The sequence below is a fragment of the Gallinula chloropus genome (assembly GCF_964237585.1).
Source record: "Gallinula chloropus genome assembly, chromosome: 3".
NCBI lineage: Eukaryota > Metazoa > Chordata > Aves > Gruiformes > Rallidae > Gallinula > Gallinula chloropus.
Window position 1 is genome coordinate 106,912,714 of NC_140087.1, and position 17,469 is coordinate 106,930,182.

The 17,469-nt window shown below is 53.6% G+C and overlaps 1 protein-coding gene across 1 annotated transcript; it reads left to right on the top strand.

Annotated features, from left to right (window-relative positions):
* Positions 1-9,282: 9,282 nt before the first annotated feature.
* KLF11 (KLF transcription factor 11) lies at positions 9,283-16,562 on the top strand. The gene is made up of 4 exons (XM_084261674.1): positions 9,283-9,332; positions 11,526-11,780; positions 13,086-14,079; positions 16,024-16,562. Exons 1-4 carry the CDS (start codon positions 9,291-9,293, stop codon positions 16,326-16,328), a joined length of 1,596 nt encoding a protein of 531 aa, XP_084117800.1. The 5' UTR covers positions 9,283-9,290; the 3' UTR covers positions 16,329-16,562.
* Positions 16,563-17,469: the final 907 nt, after the last annotated feature.

The following is a 17,469-nucleotide window of genomic DNA, read 5'->3' on the forward strand; positions in this document are numbered from 1 at the left end:
TGTGCTCATGCAGTGTGTCCCTGGGGTAGGAAGGTGCCGTGGGATATTGCCCAGTAAGTCCTGGGGTGCCCTGGGTGATGCAAGGGTGATGTAAGGAAGGCTGGATTCTGCAGCTTGTTCAAGCATATTCTGTCTATACATAAAGTTACTTGCAGGAGCCTTTTCTCTTGCTTTGCATGAACATGGAACTCCCCTGCTCCTCCATTTGGTTGGGTTGTTATTTTAGATTATTTGGTTTGTTGTTATGATTAAATTATTGCATGTAGATGACCCCTCAACTAGAAGAATTGCTCTGATAAAATATGAGCTCTTACGACTTGCTTTGCAGTTTGTCCTTGGGCTGCTACTCCCCCGCTGCTCTTGGTTGGGGATCCTCTGCCTAGTTGGTGATCCTGCAGAAGGGATAGTTCAGCTTGTCCTCTTGGGCAGCTTCAGTAGCAGCTGCGGCCGGAGTGTTTGCGGGGTTTTGGATTGATGCTGGGGCGGTCGTTGGGTTAGGGCGATGCCCCCTCACCCCATCGATCTGTTTGCGCACGCGGCTGGTGGATGCGCTGGCTGAAGTGTTACTTATTTTGGCATCTCTCCAGCACTCAGCAGGCACCGGGTGCGTGTGCAGGTACCGGCCCGTCACCAGTGCCACCGGAGGCATCGTGAACCTGGCGCTGGCTGGCAGGTCACACGTGGTTTGGCAGGTGAGAAGCGGGAAAGGTGCGTGGCTGAGCCTGACACAGCTCTGGAGGGCAGGAACGTGGTGGAAAAGTGTTTGATGGCTGGAGGTGGGGACAGCCCCAGGCTCAGGGATCGGTGGCAGACAGGGATGACAGAGCATGGTGCGTGGGTGGCTGTTGCCGCCAGGCTGGAAAAGACAGCGTAAATCCGAGTGAAATCTGGAGCGGGGGTGAAGTGACGTGGGGAAAAGCAGATGATTCAAGTCCTGTTGTTCCTGAGTATGAGAAAAAGGAGCCCTGTGGTTCCACAGTGTCGGGGAAATCAAGTCCCAGGTCTCCCCAGTGCCCAGTAGGTGAGAGGAGCTGGTTGGAGCCTCAGTGTGGCTGCCCTGCTGAGTGCAGCCATAGTTTGGTGGCTCCGTGGCTCAGGGTGAAGAAGCCACAGTCGGTCCTGCCGCTACCAGGCAGCTCAGCTTGAGCCAACTTGCCCGCTCCAGCCCTCACATGTGCCTGGGCAGAGCCTGCTCCCTGCCGGGAGAGACACGCTGGCTGGAGCGGCTGCTGTCCTATGTGCCACAGGGCGATGCTTGGCCCTGCTCAGAGAGGTGATGGGTGCCTGGGAGCAGGGGTGCAGGGATCGGCTCTGGCTCTGCCAGGCACCTGTGCCAGCGGCTCTGGGGCTGTTGCCAGCGCCTGGTTTGATGCGGCTTTTAATTCTGTCATGAGGGTTGCTTGATTCGGGCTTTTTTTTCCTTAAAGTAAACAATTGCATGAGCTTTGCAAACATCAGTAAGTAAACAAAAATGATCACTCGTTGGTCAGGTCTGCAGATCGTGTCTCAGAGCGTGCTCCATGGCTCTTCTCGCCAGATATGCCTTGCTTTGAGCCTGACAGCCAGCGCTGGCCAAGGGTTTTTTTTGGGGGGGGTGTGCACTGGGACCCCCACCTTGTGGGTGCTGGGGCCCTAAACCAGCCCTTGGTCCCCTGCTTGCCTCTGCTCCGTGTGCTCAAAAAAGACCTTGGGCTGGTGGGGAGGGGCTGGCCCAGGCTTGTCACGTACAAAGCCCCAGGTCAGGATAACACGTGAGCCAAAAGGAGACAGTTACAAGAGCAGCGATGGCCAGACGAACGGAAAATCCATCGTTGCTTCAGTCACCCCTCACCCTGCCGCATGGCCAGTCCCAAATGAGCTGGGCACCTCTTGGCACTCCTGTGCTGAGTATGCCTGCAAGCGATGCCAGGCCTGGGCAGTAGCTGGGCCATGCCCATGGCGGAGCTCAGCAGGGGTGACGGTTTTGGGGGAGAGGAGCCCAAATCCACCTGATCTCTGGTGGGCACAGCTCATCCTCACTTGTCCCTGCGTGTTATGGGGCCAGGAACTGCAGCGCTGCCCATCCGTGGCTGGCAGCTCCCTGGGGAGCCCACACCGACTTCCATTGCTTTTTCACAGGAAAAGTTTGAGCCCTCCTCTGGGGCTGCGCAGGAAGTTTTGAAGATGTCTCGAGAGAAAGATAAATTTAAAAGATAATTAGGACTCTGAATCACTCTTGCTTTATTTTTTTCTTCTTGCCCATCCCCAGTTCCTGAATGCCTGGGGTTAATGGTGCTGTTCAACATTTTTCTGTACTTAATTTCTTGGCAGCTTCTCCCCCATCACCCTGCTTTGAAAACCCTCTCTCCCTGCTCCTCAAGGTTTTCTTCACGCTGCATTACACGTATCCATTACCCCACTGTTGTTTTGCTCCGAAGGTACAATCTCCAGGCTTTTAGGAAGCATATTGGAGCTCCCCGACGACGGCGCTCGGGCGGATGTAATCCGGCGTGACAGGCAGCATGAATGCCATAAAGTGCAGAGATAGCGGGTGGAAAGCTGGCCGGCGGGGACCTGCTGCCCACAGTGGTGCTGGGATTTCATCCCCAGGTGAAGGGAGGAGGAGGAGGAAGGGGAAAAAAGGCCCCTCACAGCCCAACAAACCTGCCTTTGGCACTGAAATGGAAGCGTGGACTTCTCAAGGGATTGGGATCTCTGTTGTGCAAGAGGGGTGGCACCAAGTTAGGTTTAAGCGAGTACCAGTTATGACAAAAAGAGTCGGGTCGTGTTTGGCGGCCCAGCCAGGCAGGATACTTCACTGAAGCAGCACGTTCTGCTGCTGAGCAAGGGGGTGGAGGAGATTGAGTCATCGGTGATCAGCGATGCTGCCGGGGGAAGCATCACCAGAGCAAGAATTGTGGTTTTCCAGCTCCTTGGCTGGAGCAGGGATGGGATGCAGATGTCACTGGGGCGAGACAGCCTCCATAGGCACTGGAACAGGGATTGAAACTGTCAGGAGACTCAGTTGCTACTGAAAAAAACCCCAAAGGCTCAGAAGAACGTAGATGGCTTCTATTCACTCAGCTCTCAATGGCAAAAGTCCGTGTCAGCAGCAAAGCCCTAACATACGCGTACGTGTGACGCAGGCAGTTAATTGTGAAGCACGGGGTTAGCTCAGCGTTACAGGCACAGAGCACGGGCTGGGCGTGTAGCCAGCAGCTGTACGGCTCCAGTGCAAGCGCTGGTGAGGGGTGTTCCCCTCATCCCATCTCATCCCAGGCCCGTACCCTCCTTTGCTTTGGCTGCTGTTAAACAGGAATGCATCCCTGTCCCCACATCTGCCGCCCATTCTGCTGCCTGTGGCTCTGCTTGTGCCCCCTGGCAGGAAGGTGATGTGGGAGGGGGACACAGAGACCGTGTGTTTTTGGAAGCAACGCTGTTCCACCCACCAGAGACAAAGGGGGAGTGTCTGGTGGGCGCAGATAGAGACCCCCATGACAGGAGTGGGCACAGCGCAGGCCATGGAGGCTGAGGGGAGGGCGATGCTGCAGCCAGGCACCTCGCTGGGGAGAGGGGTTTATTTATAAATGTGGCGGGCTAGCGATCAGGTTGCGGTTCGGCTGCCAGCGCGGTGTGACAGCTAGCTGCCATGCCGAGCGCTGGGCACAGCAAGACGCGGGGTGGCACGCACGCAGGTGCTATTTCAGGCGTCTGTGGTATCTTACAGGAAGCAGCAAGCCAAGCCGAGCTCGCGGAGCAGGGCTACCTTGGGTTTTATCTCCTGCTTATCTACTTGGGTCCCCGTGCGTCTACGAGCAGCGAGATAGGGAGGTCTGTGGGCTGGTGGCCTCACAGCCAGGTTCTTCATGCCAAGAAACGTCTGGAGGCAAGAGGGGCTGAGCCTTGGTGGCTGCGAGGACACCCACGTGCAGGAGGGAACATGACTCCGTGTTCGGTACCGAGGTCAGTCGCTTGACGGCGGCTGTCTCGCCTGTCCTGTGCACAAGCTCTCATGCATACCGCTGCCCAGGTACACCCTGGCTGGTCTCCTCAGCGCCCTTGTGTCTCCCTTCCAGAGGTGGCCACTGGCTGCAGCCCAAAAGAGTTATTTTTTTACATGGGTCTTCCTTGTTTGCGATGCTTTGTCAGGAGAGAGCCCAGGAGGGAGAGGCCCTTTCTGCATGGGAGTGAAGGGGGCTGCAGGACAGGTGGTGTGGATGGGAGGTGCAGAGGGATTAATTCACCTCAGGGTCAGGAGGCACCATGGGGCTGGGGCAGAAAAAGTACAGGTGAGGCTCTAGCCAAGGAGTAAAACAGGCCCTTGTTTTGCAGTCTGCGTAGAGACGAAGCAGCGACCTTTTGTTGGGCAGCCGCTGACCTCCCTGGCATGTGACAAGGGCCCGGAGGGGGAAGCCTTTGAGGATGCTCAGTAGTGTCTCAGGTTTTCAACATGACAGGGTACAGAACTCGTATGTCTGAGCCACACAGAAACTCCTCTGGTGTCAGCTGGGTGACCTGGGGGCAGCATGAGGAATGGGGAGGAAATGCCAGGGTCTCAAACAAACCCCAAGAGGAGTCAAAGCAGATGACCCTTTGCGAGCTGCCTGCAGCAGCTGTGCAGGAAGACCTTGTCACCCACCTCTTCTGACTGCACGCAGACCTTGGCTGACAAAGAGACAAAAACAAGTAGGACAAGACAGGCAGATGGCCACAATGGGTCAAATCCCCCCACCCACTGACCTTCTTCGGGCTGGGCACCAGTGTATGTGTGCACACCAACGGGCTGGAGGAGACAGCAGCACTAGTACTGGAAGACATTCTCTCTGACCTCACTAGCTGTGCCTGTGAGGTCACTCCTGCCCGCTAGAAGCCTGTGGTACCGGTCAGCCCTGGCCATGAGCGGGAACAACATCCGCTGGTCGAGAAGCCAAAGTTCTCTGCTTACACAGGACCTCTTCCCAGCATCCGAGCGCTGCACAAAAACACTCTGGAGTTAATAAAAGGTGAAAGATGATTCAGGCTGAAACGTGTTTGCACAGAGGCGTGATGCCTGCCCAAGCAAGTCGTGAGATGACCAAAAGAGGGGAACATCTGTCAGCGTTGCTAATGCTTCAACCTGCTGCAGAAAACACGCGTGGGTGGTTAGCACTAGTACTGAGGTCAAGAGAATGGTGAAAACGATGAAGACATCCACTTCAGCAGAACAATAAACACATAACGTGTCATTTTTATTTTTGCTGGTATCTGAATCCATCCTCTGGTGCCACTAAAACAAGATGAGGGCACGACTAGCAGCAGTAGAAAAACCAGATGGTGCACTCACGCGAGCAGCCGGTGTGCTAGCGCGTCATACTGCCATCACTTCATCGTGCCTGATACGCTGGCTCAGCTCCTCACCTGTAATCGGTATCTGTGGATTGGATTTGTTTAATTCAGTAAGGAGGATGTTCCACATGCTCGGAAGGAATCTGTTTGAGGGGTGGTTTCACTCCGTGGTGCTGCCAGGTCTCAGGAAGTTTGATGCAGTCGGTACTTTTTCAGGTGGGAACATGTTTTTGGGAGTGGAGGGGATATAAAAAAATAATTGGCAGTGCGTGTTTATTCGGTAAGCACCCCGAGTCCAAAAAAAAGTGGGATATGGTCTGTGTGACTCTTCTCTTAAACCCTTCCCTTTTGCTGTAACCTGGCTGTGTTTCCTTATGCTGGGCTGGCTGCTCACCCGCTCCTTGGACACTCATCCACGCACAGAAAGCTCAGGCTGCTTCTGAAAGCGGACACGAAAAGACACAGGAGAGGAAAAGGCGACTTTCACCTTGCATCAGCTAGGGCTGGCCCCTGAGGCCCGTGCCTTCCGTCCTCCCTTTGGGCAAAGGCTGCTGTGTTGCAGCCTGTCCCTGCTAGCAGACACATACTCAGTTTGCCAGGGAGGGCTGGGGCTGCTCAGCAGTGGCCTGAGGGGGATGGACACCCCCTTCCCCCCCACCCCATGCTGTGCTGTTCGATAGCCCGCAGCCATTAGTGAGATGTGCCCTTGGGTTGCTGGCAGCGTGACAGCGCCCAGGGGCTGCACGTCTGCACTCCCCATCCCTCCGACATGCTGCCTTGCACCGTGCTTGCCTCTCTCCATGCCTCGGGAGCATGGCCTTTCTGCTCTGCAATGCTGCTGGGCATAGCAGCAGGCATGGGAGCAGCCAGCCACTGACCTGTCTTTGCTGGTGAGGAAAGCAGCGACCCATCAAAACGTGCTTCGCACAGGCCCTCAGAGCCTGTGGAAAAGCACCTGGGTTTATCGTTGCTATTGCACCAGGGAGAAGTACTCCTTGTTGGTCTGTCTGGTTTGGGATTTTCCCTGCTCTTTCTCTTCCTTTCCCTCCTCTGCCCCTCAGGGGTACCCTGTACACAACTCGGTGCCCGTAACTCCCTTCTGTAACTCTGCTACTCCCGCTGAGGTCGGTGCGGTCAGCGCTGGGGCGAACCCTCACTCCCACCCCATCTGGGGGCTGCCGTGGCCATTCCCATCGGCTCCTTTGTTCACTCCATGGCAGGGAGTTTCTCCTCTGGCCACCGCCACCTTCTGTCCAGCGAGGGTGTTTTAAGGCAACAAGGGGCTGCAGCAGCTCCAACCGCTCCATCCTTCAAGCGCACAGTGGAGAAGGGAGAGCGGCCAGAGAGATGTGTCCTACACATCCATCACAGTCTTTCCTTTCTTCTGAAGTACCTTCTCATGCCTCCTGCACGGTGCACAGGCTGTAATCATCTGTATTTACTGACTCCCACCCCGCTCGTGAGGCTGTGTGTGCTCCCTACGGCAGCCAGCTGCTGCCACCGACATTGCAGGAACTCGAAAGCTGCACCCAAGACAAATGCTCTGGTCTATTTTTAGCTGCTGGTAAACATAAGGAAAACCGTCTGAGCCCGTCACAATCTTCCTCTGGTCTCTTTTGAACTGTTTGTTGTGTAATTATCTGCAAAAAGGGAGGAGTGAGGGCTGCCTGTGTGCCCTGCTGTTGTTTAGCCGTCTACAGAGTTAAATGTTTTCCCTCCGCCTCGCACACATGTTGGGCTCTTTGCTCGTCCTCCCGGCCAAAGGGATAAGATAACCCGAGCGGAGCCTTCCCAGCCCTCCACCAAGGCGACGTGCATCTGCTCCTCCCTGCATCGAACAAAAGCCTTGTCCATCTCTGTCAAAGAAAGCTTTTCCCTGGAGAGTTTGCCAAGAGCCTGGCTTAAACAGGCTTTTATAAAACTCACTCGTACGTGGGGACCCAGATCCAGGGGGTACTGGAGCAGCAGGAGCATGGGGGCATAGGCTGGGGTCACAGCAGGCAGGGCAGTGGCCACCAACAAGGCAGGGGTACGTAGGCTCCTCCGAGGTCTTTGGAAAGGAGTACTAGGGATATTTGGGCCCTGTCCCAGGTTATTACTGGCTTCAGGAGGGGAGCCACAGCCAGTGTGGATCATCGCCCCTCTACTGGCCCTGGTCAGGCCCCACCTGGAGTACTGTGTCCAGTTCTGGGCTCCTGGTACAAAAAAACCTACAGATGTCCTGGAAAGAGTCCAGCAGAGGGACACAAAGATGATTAAGGGCTGGAGCATCTTCCCTATGAGGAAAGGCTGAGTGAGCTGGGGCTGTTCAGCCTTGAGAAGACTGAGAGGGGATCTGATCAATGTTTATAAATATCTGAAGTGTGGTAAACAGGGGAAAATGGCCAGCCTCTTCTCAGTGTTTGTGGGGACAGGACAAGGGGCGATGACCTCAGGTTGGAGCACAGGAAGTTCCACACCAATGTGGGGAAGAACTTTGAGTGAGGGTGACAGAGCCCTGGGACAGGCTGCCCAGAGGGGTGTGGAGTTTCTTTCTCTGGAGATACTCAAGACCCGTCTGGATGCCTCCCTGTGTGACCTGTCCTAGGGACCCTGCTTTGGCCAGGGGTTGGACCCGGTGGTCTCTGGAGGTCCCTTCCAACCCTTAACAGTTCTGTGATCCCGCGAGTCTGTGATCGGATGTTGCTCGGGAAGCGGTGCTGCTGGTGGAAGCCCACGGTGAAATCGGTGGGTGTAGCAGAAATATGGAGGAGCGAGGGAGTATTAACTGGGTTAATCTTCACCTTAGTGCAGCCTCGAGAAAAGAAAGGGGGGAGAAGCAAGAGGGGGGAGAGGAGGAGGAGGAGGAGGAGCAGAAGGAGGAGGTGGTCTGTCAGCCGTTAGGGCTGGGGGCTCAGTCTCATACCTCGGGGTAGGAGGAACAAGGGCATCAGGGACCTTCTGGGGCAAATGGCTTGTGGCTGCACTGACACCCCCAGTCCCCATGGGACAGCACCCATCCCAGCTGCGGGGTCGGGGATGGCGGGGAGCCCTGGAAACGGGGAATGGAAGAGAGATGAGGTTAAACGCAGCTGGGCAGAAGTGCAAAGAGGCGAGGGGAGGGATGGAGGGGCAGGGGCCGTCCTTTTAATTCGGTGTTCGATGGGCTGGGAAAGGAAGGGGATGCTGAAACGTGCGGGGGGGGGGTGGGGGGGGAGGGGGGATGCAGGGCCGGAGGTGCTGCCTCCCGCATCCCCCGCACGCGGAGGGCAAAGGGGGATGTCACGTCTCGGGAGGGCGACATGGATGTACCCCAGCCCGGCACGCGGGCGCCCATCCCCCCCCTCGTCGTCCACCCCCCCCCCCGCTGCGGGGGGGGGTGTGGACGACGGGGGGGGGGGATGGGCGCCCGCGTGCCGCGCCGCACGCACGGCGGGAGGGGGAGGGGAGGAGCCGTGCCCCGCCCCGCCACACCCCCGCTCGCGCGGGCATTCCCGGCCGCCTCCCCCCTCCCTCCCCCCCCACCCCCGGCTCCGACCTTTCCCCTAGTTTCCAGCGCGCGCTCCCCCCTCCCATCGCGGGGCCCCGCCCCTCCCTTTCCCATGCCCGCCCGCCGAACGCGCCCACGCGCCGCCCTTCCTGCCGGCAGCCTCGCGGCACGCCGCGATCACGCCGGCCGCCGCCGCTCATTGGCCAGGAGCCGGCAGCGGCGGGAAGGTGATTGGCGAGGAGCAGCATTCCCTCTCCACCCCCCCCCAACCACCTTCTCCCTGCCGCCCCCGCCCCGCCCCGCCCGCGTTGTCTGGCGCAGGGAGCGCTCCGACGGGCTCCTCCTGGCGCGCGGGCTGCTCGGCTGCCGGCGGCGGGGGAAGGGAAGGGAAGGGAAGGGGAGGGGTGGGGAAGGGAGGCGGCGCGGCTGCTGCTGTGTGCGCGCCCCCGCCGCTCCTCCTGCTGCTGCTGCGGCTGCTGCTGCTGGTCACACCGCCGCCGTCCGCCGGAGCCACGCCATGCACGGCTCGCCCCGCTCGGAGATGGGAGATGCGTCCGCGGTGAGCGTGGGGTGGGCGGAGGGGAGGATGAGGCGGCGGGCGGGCGGGTGTCCCCCGAGCCGGGGGCAGCCGGGGGCAGCCGGGCACGTGCGCTGCGGCGGGGCGCGGGGGCGACCGTTACCGCCTCAGCGGGGGCGGCGGCCCCTCGGGACCGTTACCGCGGGGGCGGGTGGCCCTGGTGCGGTCGGTTGGGACTGTTACCCGCGGCGGGGAGTTGTCGGTCGGTGCCGTTCCCTCAGGGACGGGTGTTGCTCCGGTCACCTGCGGCGGGAGAGGGGGTGGTGGCTCTCCCGCCGCGGCAGTTTGGGGGCGGCGGCGGCGGGGCGGGAGCTGCCTTCCCCCTTCTCCCCTTCCCGCCATCCGCCCCTCAGCGGCGCCGCCCGGCCGGCGGCACCCGCCGTGAGGCGGGGAGCGGGCAGGGGTGGCGCGGCCCCGCGGGCGGGAAGGGGCGCTGCCCGGCTGCAGAGGGGGGGGGCGGACCGGGGCCGCGCTTCCCGCACTGTCCCTGCCCGCCCGCCCGCTGCCTGCGCACGTACGGCTCCGGCAGCCGGCGGGGTGATGTGAGGACAGGCGGCCAGGCGCGGTTAGCCATTTCCCTGGCAGCGGCAGACCCTGGGCTGCCGCCGCGCTCGCCTCGAGAAACGGCTTTTTTAGGTTTGGGGCTGCTGGTTTGGGTTTGGGTTTGTTCGGGTTTATTTGAAGCGGTGAATATTTTATTTTTTCCTCCTGTTTCGTGAGGGAAAACTGCTCTCCTGAAAGGTGGAGCTGGCAAATACACATCTGCTGGCTCGTTGCCTTCGGTCACGCTTTGAGAGACACAAGCAGGCTTTCTGCCCGCTTAGTGCAAAGCCTCGCCTGGTGTGGCTCCTGTTTGACAGGGGGTCTAGGTCTAGGCTTGCAGGCGACATCGGGTTTTGCCTTCGTTCCAGCCCTCCTTGCTTTCCTCGGAAATTCTTAGAAGTCCCTCTCAGAGCAGTTAATTGCTTCAGAGTGCTTTAACCCCATCCTGCCCTCAGCCTTGACATCTCCGTGTGTGGTACCTCCTGCTTTAGGCGAAGGTCCTCTGTGAGTGTACTACTGGTATTTGGGTCTATTATGTTCTAACGTGTTTGCCATACACGTCCCTGCAGTGGAGACAGTGTCCCACAGCTTTGTGTCTCTGTGGCAGGGATCGTTCCACTTAACTGGGTAACAAACCTCATTGACTGAGGTGTAAGTGATGTCACCCAACAAGAATGGTTCCCTCTGGGTCTGTAGGCCATGCTGATGGTGGTGTGCGTGGTGGTGCTTTTTTGGTAAAACCCTTTTGCTGCAGTATAGAAGTATGCTGTATAATAACTGCGGTGGACTCAAGAATCATGGTCAGTGCTCCTGAATCTCAGCCTAGAGACAGAAAGAGTTTGAATGCTTAGTTGAGACTGAGTGATAAACCAACAAGCGCATCATAGTTTTTTTGGAGTCTTCTGGAGACACCTAATGAAGTTTGGGTAGCCTTTCACAGACAAGTGTATTGGGCACACACATGCGAATTTTCTTGTGATGTTTACATTTGGAAACAGTATGGTTACATTGTCTTCATGTTTCCTAGAGCTCATTTTGGGATGTTGAGCACCTATCATACCTTTCCAAACTACAATGCAAACAGTTCCCAGTGCACTTTGAAGACTTACCTTCCTTCCCTCCACCCACCCTGGCTTTCTTATTGGTAAAAATAAGATTAAAATGCTTCTGCAAGGTGTGGTACTGTGAATCAGTAATCATACCTTAAAGCATCTTAGTGCCAGCTGAAATTTACCTTCTGAATGCTACCAGAATGATGTTAGTGCTGAATAGCAGTTGTCTTTAGCCTTGTCTAAAGGGGGTTGCAAGTCAGGGTTTTTGTTTGCATGCAAGTGTGGGATGTCTTTATTCAGAGAAGTGTAATGCAGGAAAGTAACTCTGGAAATGTGAGCTACAGCTTGTCTGTTCCTTTCACACAAATCACACATTTTTTTTTTTTGTTTTTGTTTTTTTGGGTAACGGGTGGGAAGAGGAGCTGGTGGGGGAGGGTAAGAGTTGAGCTGGTTGGTAAAAGTCTTGCTGCAGGCATGGGATCTGTTTCAGATGACCTTCATCTCCGAGCAGACAGTATGTGGGTGGTGTCAGCTTTGTATTCTGACTTGTCCTAATAGCCAGTAATCCGATTATGTTTAGGTTGACATTGTGGACATCTATGAGTCTATCCGCGAGAGGCAGCGTCATGACAGCGAAAGGTCTACCTGCAGCACCTTGGAGCAGAACGACATTGAAGCTGTTGAAGCGCTTGTTTGTATGAGCTCCTGGGGTCAAAGATCGCAGAAAGGTGACATATTAAAGATAAGGCCACTTACGCCCTTCTCAGATTCTGGTGATTTCACAATGCACGCTGAGGCTACGTCTGAATTACCAAAGGACTATTTATCTACGCTGGTAAGAAAAACATGAATGCCAAATAAATATGCCTGACATCTGGGTGTTAAACCTCTGCAGTGTTGTAACTTGGCTGGAAGCATTGCCTTGCTCAGGTGCCACTGTGTGGAAGAGCGAGGGTGCAGCCAGTGCTGTGTGTGTGTGTAGCATAGTGAGGTGGGCATATTGAGTTTGTTTTTTTTTTTTTCTTCTGCCGTCTCTGGCATGGCAAAAGTAGGGGTTTGCTCCTTTGTTAAGTCTAGATGTGAAAGCCCTGCTGACAGGGTATTTCATTTGTCAGGTGTGCTGAGGGTGCTCTTAGGGTGTTTTTTGTAGGTTTCGTGGAGTGCTTCAGGTAAGGATGGCAGTGAGCCTCATTGATTCACACTGACTTATCCGCAAGCGTTGCATGAAAAGGGTTCTTGATGACATTTGGCTTTGCTCTGGTCATTGTAAGAGAAAGTACAGATTACCATTATGAAATAGACAATTTAATTAGTTTCTATGCTATGTGTTTGTACATGTAGTCTGTTATTCCTCCAGAGCGTTGCTCTACTCCAGCTGACTAATGTCTGTTGAATCACAAGGGGGGTTTTTTTGTTGCACTTTATGTTGCAACAAAAGTAGGTATTAAAAAAGGGCTTGGTGCTGTTCATGTTTCAGATGTTGAAGGCCCATTTCAGCTCCTAATATCAGGAAAGTCTCAGGTAGCATGGCAGCTGGTTGATGGACTTCTTGTAGGCCTGCCATTCAGAGCTAGCACTGTCTCTTGAGCAGCACAGGAGATAGGCATGAGTTTTCAGTGGTAAAGGAGAGCTGGTGGCAGCGAGAGAGCACAGAAGGAAATGGATGGATAAGAGGGGAGAGCCCTGTTCCATTTGCATTTGTCTCAGGAGTAGCCACCAGCCAGTGGGGTAATCATTGATAAAACATCTCAGGCTTGCTGGAAGCTTGACATTGAGATGGTACTGTATTGCTGTCTGCTTCTAGTCGATTTTCTGTGAACAGTGGAGCACCTGTAGCCTCTTACAGGCAGTAAGGCGAGGAGAAAGGAATGAGAGACTATTTTGTAATACAGTGAGTAGACATGCAGTGTTTTATGCAGGTGTACATCTGCCTCACTGCCTTCCCTTTATTATTATGCTTCTGAGCATATTCAGAATAGCCATCAGGTGAGACAATGTATGCTTCAATCGGTTTGTCCCAAGAGACCAGTTTTGAGGTTCTAGGGAGGGGATGTCGTTTTGCCTTTCTTTTACAGTAAAGAAAGTGAAAACTCGTGCTGTGAAATTGCACTGCTATATCATGGTGTTATGTTCTTTACAGTGCATGACCCCTCCGCACAGCCCTGACTTTGTTGAGATGTCAGCTGCTATGCTCCTCTCCTCGCAAGTCACTTACTCCAAACCAAGGACTGTCATGGCAAACACAGCTGCCTGCTCAGTCACATCAGCGACCGGGGCCTCTCCCATAACCAAGCCATCTGTTACCAGCGTGGAGCAACAGTGCAGCCAGAAGCCAGCAACGTCTGAATCCTTTGCCCCTCAGCCTTGCCGGGCCATGGCAACAAGCGTGATACGTCACACAGGTGATAGTTCTGCTTACCATCACATTCCTGCTGTGCAAGAGAAAACAAAGGTAACTTCAGGCTACAGCACTGCCAGGGACTGGTGTGGAGAGGAGGACCGAAGACATTCCAGATTGCCGCAGGTCACGTGTGCTGCAAATGATTTAATTAAGAAAACCTCTCCAGTCCATCAACCTTACACGCATGACTCCAGTGATACTGTGACCAATAAAGATCAGCTACCAGCCCGGCCTGTTTCGCCACAGACCCACTTACCAAAGACTTGTGAGACCGACTTGCAGAAAAGGGCTACCCCAGTGACACCTGCCCCGGTTTCAAGCCCCCAGGTTCTCTGTCAAATGATCCCTTTAAATGGACAAAGCAGTATGATCAACGCCTATGTCAAGCCTTCAGCTCCAGCTGTCTCGACTCCCATGAAACCTATTTTGCCACAGACAGCCCCACTCTCTCAGCCTGTACTCATGGGACCTTCTGTGCCTCAGGGGACCGTCATGTTGGTTCTTCCACAGACTGCTGTCACACAGCCACCTCAGTGCCCTCAAACAGTAATGACTGTTGGGAACACCAAGTTACTGCCCCTTGCTCCTGCTCCCGTGTTCATCGCTTCTGGTCAAAGCTGCACCCCTCAGATGGACTTTTCCAGACGGAGGAATTATGTCTGCAGCTTCCCTGGGTGCAAGAAAACCTATTTCAAAAGTTCCCACCTCAAAGCCCACCTTCGCACCCACACTGGTGTGTATGACAGGACAGGATTTTTGTTGCTCCAGCGCTGGCTTGTGCTGGGGTGCTGTTTCTGGGGGTGGGAGGAAAGGGAAGAGGCAGGTGATCGGGTAGCTCCCCCTCCTCTCAGAGAAGGGAGGAATGTTTATTCTCCGCTGGCAAGCAAAACAAGACAGACTTTGTTCTGAGACCTCAGCTGACCCTGTAGTATTAGTTGAGTTTCACATGCTTTAGTGGGAGCAAAGCTTTGCCGTGTGTGTGTGTTTAGATTTGTGTGGAATCCTGCCATCTGGACTAGATCGAAATGATCTTGTGCAAGTCCCTTTTCAGGGGCACGGAGAGGTTTGCTGTAAAAGCAAACCATAGTACATGCAGTTGGTCTTAATTGTTGCACAAGTAAAAGAAAGAAGGTCAGAAACTACACAATTTTCCCAGAGTTTTGTCAGGCAAAGTGATAAAGCATTGAGATTTTGGTGCTACTGTGTTAGGAGGTAGAGCTGCTACAGGAATGTTGCAGTTTATTCAGTTACACAAAGGGAATTTTAAAGGTAAATGAAAATTAATTGTAATTGTGAGCTGATTTGCTCTGTAGATGCTGGTCGGTGTGGAGACAATATGCTGTGTTTTACCCTTTTTCTATCTCCCAGGTCTTGTTAGGGTAAAACTGAGTTCTTGGGGACTGTATTTGATGTTGAGGGATAGGTGTAGCCAGAGGTTGGTACAGAATAGCTCATCCAAAAGTTTGTCTAGTTTTGGTTTTCCTTGGCTTTTTTTTCCTCACCCTCCCTTGCCCTGCAGACACCGTGATTTATTGGATGTCAGGTTCCGTGTCAGGTTTTAAATTAGTTTGACAGATTGTCTCTGCAGCTCCTTTGGGGAAAGAGCTTAAACCCTGTCTGAAGCTGATAATCCTTGTAAACCAGAGCTCAGAGGTAGATGATGCTGCTACTTCTGGCTTGAGAGTAAGTGCTGCAGGCTGCTGAGCTAACCTGGCACTACAGGATAAATGGACGAGCAACAAGTGTCAGCTGATGCTGCTCCATAGGGAGGCTGTGTGTGTCCCTGTACCACAGTTAAGACTAGGGGATCTATGGGAGGTGAAGCACACTGGCCAGCCCATGTTACAGGCTTGGGGGGCAGAGTAATCCAGCCTGCTTTTCCCTGCATGCTGAGTAGCTGGGTGGTATCACATGCAGCAAGGGTAGAACTTTACTCTCACTAGTTGAATGAGAACATGTCTGTGGGCCTTCCTTTCCACTGGACACATGTTCTGCTCCAGTTACTGTAAGTTTGAGTCATGTGGTAGATGTAAGCATCTTGAGCCTTATAATCACGTTTAGTAGGTCACGTTGTTTAGGGTAGGTCTGATGCTAAGCAGGAAGAGCAGAAGCTGACATGGACAGCTTTCCTGACTGCTGTCATTCCCAGGCAGGCAGTGCTGCTGTCTGCTGGACTGGTGGCTGCGTGGGGGTGGCAGGGCAGGCCAGGGCTCGGTGGTACCCGCTGGGGCTGTGTGCTTGTGTGTGTAGGACTGGGGCACTGGAGCAGCGCGTCTCCAAGGCTCCCATCCAGGCTTCCTCTTCACCTGCAGGATTTGCTGATGACGTGCAGCAACCATAGAGCTGTGGTCACACGGGGATGGGGCACAGGGTTGCTTCTAGTTCAGTCAGCCAATAAGGTAGCTTTATGAAGAATATTTTTCTTTAAACTGGGGTTTTGTACAATTAAAAAATAAACTTGATTGAAGAACATCTAATACGAGGGGTAAGAGGGAGTAAGAAATAATGCCAGCGCTTTTCTCTGAAACACAGCTTGAGCTTAAACTAAAGTTGGCTGCACACTTGAGCAGTTCCGTGGAATTGATCTGGTTTTGCAAGGCAGGATTCAAGTTAGTTCTTTGATAAAACTGTAACACAGCTTCTCAAAAGTAAGTTGTGCTTCTTTTCTGTCCTGCAGGAGAAAAGCCTTTCAGCTGCAACTGGGAAGGCTGTGACAAGAAGTTTGCCCGCTCAGATGAACTGTCGCGCCACCGGAGAACTCACACGGGAGAGAAGAAGTTCGCTTGTCCCGTGTGCGAGCGTCGCTTCATGCGCAGTGATCACCTGACAAAACACACCCGCCGCCACATGACCACAAAGAAGATCCCCAGCTGGCAGACAGAGGTTGGCAAACTCAACAGAATTGCCACAGCGGAGAAGCCGAAAGGCAGCAGTGCTCTGAGTATGCTCATCCCCGTGCCATCGTCTGTCTGTCAGGGCTAGTGCGAGAAAGCTCCTTTTCTGCAAACTTTCTGAAAATCAGGAAGAGCTCTGATGGCTACAACAAAACTGACAATGGCTTCCCCCCACCCCCCATGTGTTTGTGCATACTTTATTTTCCTTTAGGTCCTCTGTTAATAATGCTGTGTGAAATCTATTGTGTCTTTCCTCATCCCTTCCCTGTTTGTTTTTTTTTTTTTCAATACCTGGGCAAATGCAATCACCAGCACTTCAGGAAAGCAGAACTCTCTGGAAATTACTTTGGCAATAGGTTAAAGTCACTTGTAATGCTTGCTGTTAATGTTCTGATGGACAGTAAAACAGGGTGATTTTTAATTTTTATACTAGTATTTTCTATACCAAATATATTTTGTATTTATTCATTTTGGTTTTGATATGCAGGCAAAGTACTTGACCTGCATTAGTAGAGGGGTGCAGGGTGAGACCCAGAGTTTTGGGTAAACCTAAAGAATTGGGTTCAGAGCATTTTGTAAACGCATAATATTTGATGACTTGTACTGGTTGGGATTTTCACACTTGCAGATCCTGATCCTGCAATGGGCTGGTGCTGTTACACCCTCCTGATGCAGGTGACATTGGAGATTTGAGATCTAAGTGTGTTGCCATTTTTAAAACAAACCAAACCAGAAGGACTTTCTTTCAGAAGCAGGGTGTTGAAATCCTCAACATTTTATAAACTCAGACCCTTTGCAAACAGTAGCCGCTGTGACTTTCGGTGCAAGTTTGACATACTGGGCATTCCAGAGTCCGTGCCCCCACCGAGCAAAGTTTGGAGGAGCTGTACTGCTCTGGTGGAGGTAGAAGCACAAACACTGTTTCAAAGCTTTGACACTACAAATTATGCTTTACATCAGTCCTGCTAAACCAGCATATCAGAATCTATAGAAAAATGCAAAAATGGCAAGATAACCCATGAATAATTAGCTGGGTCTCCATTTATAGTTTTGGTTTTGAGTACAGGAGAAATAGAAAATTAGGGAGTTTTTTATGTATCGTGGATGCTTGTGCACCTTATAGGAAATTGTTTGAGGCTTTCATTTACCTGTATCAAAGCAACAGAGGAAGTACTAATCATGTCTTGACTTAAGAAATAGCCACCATGTCAACTCGATGATGCTTTTCA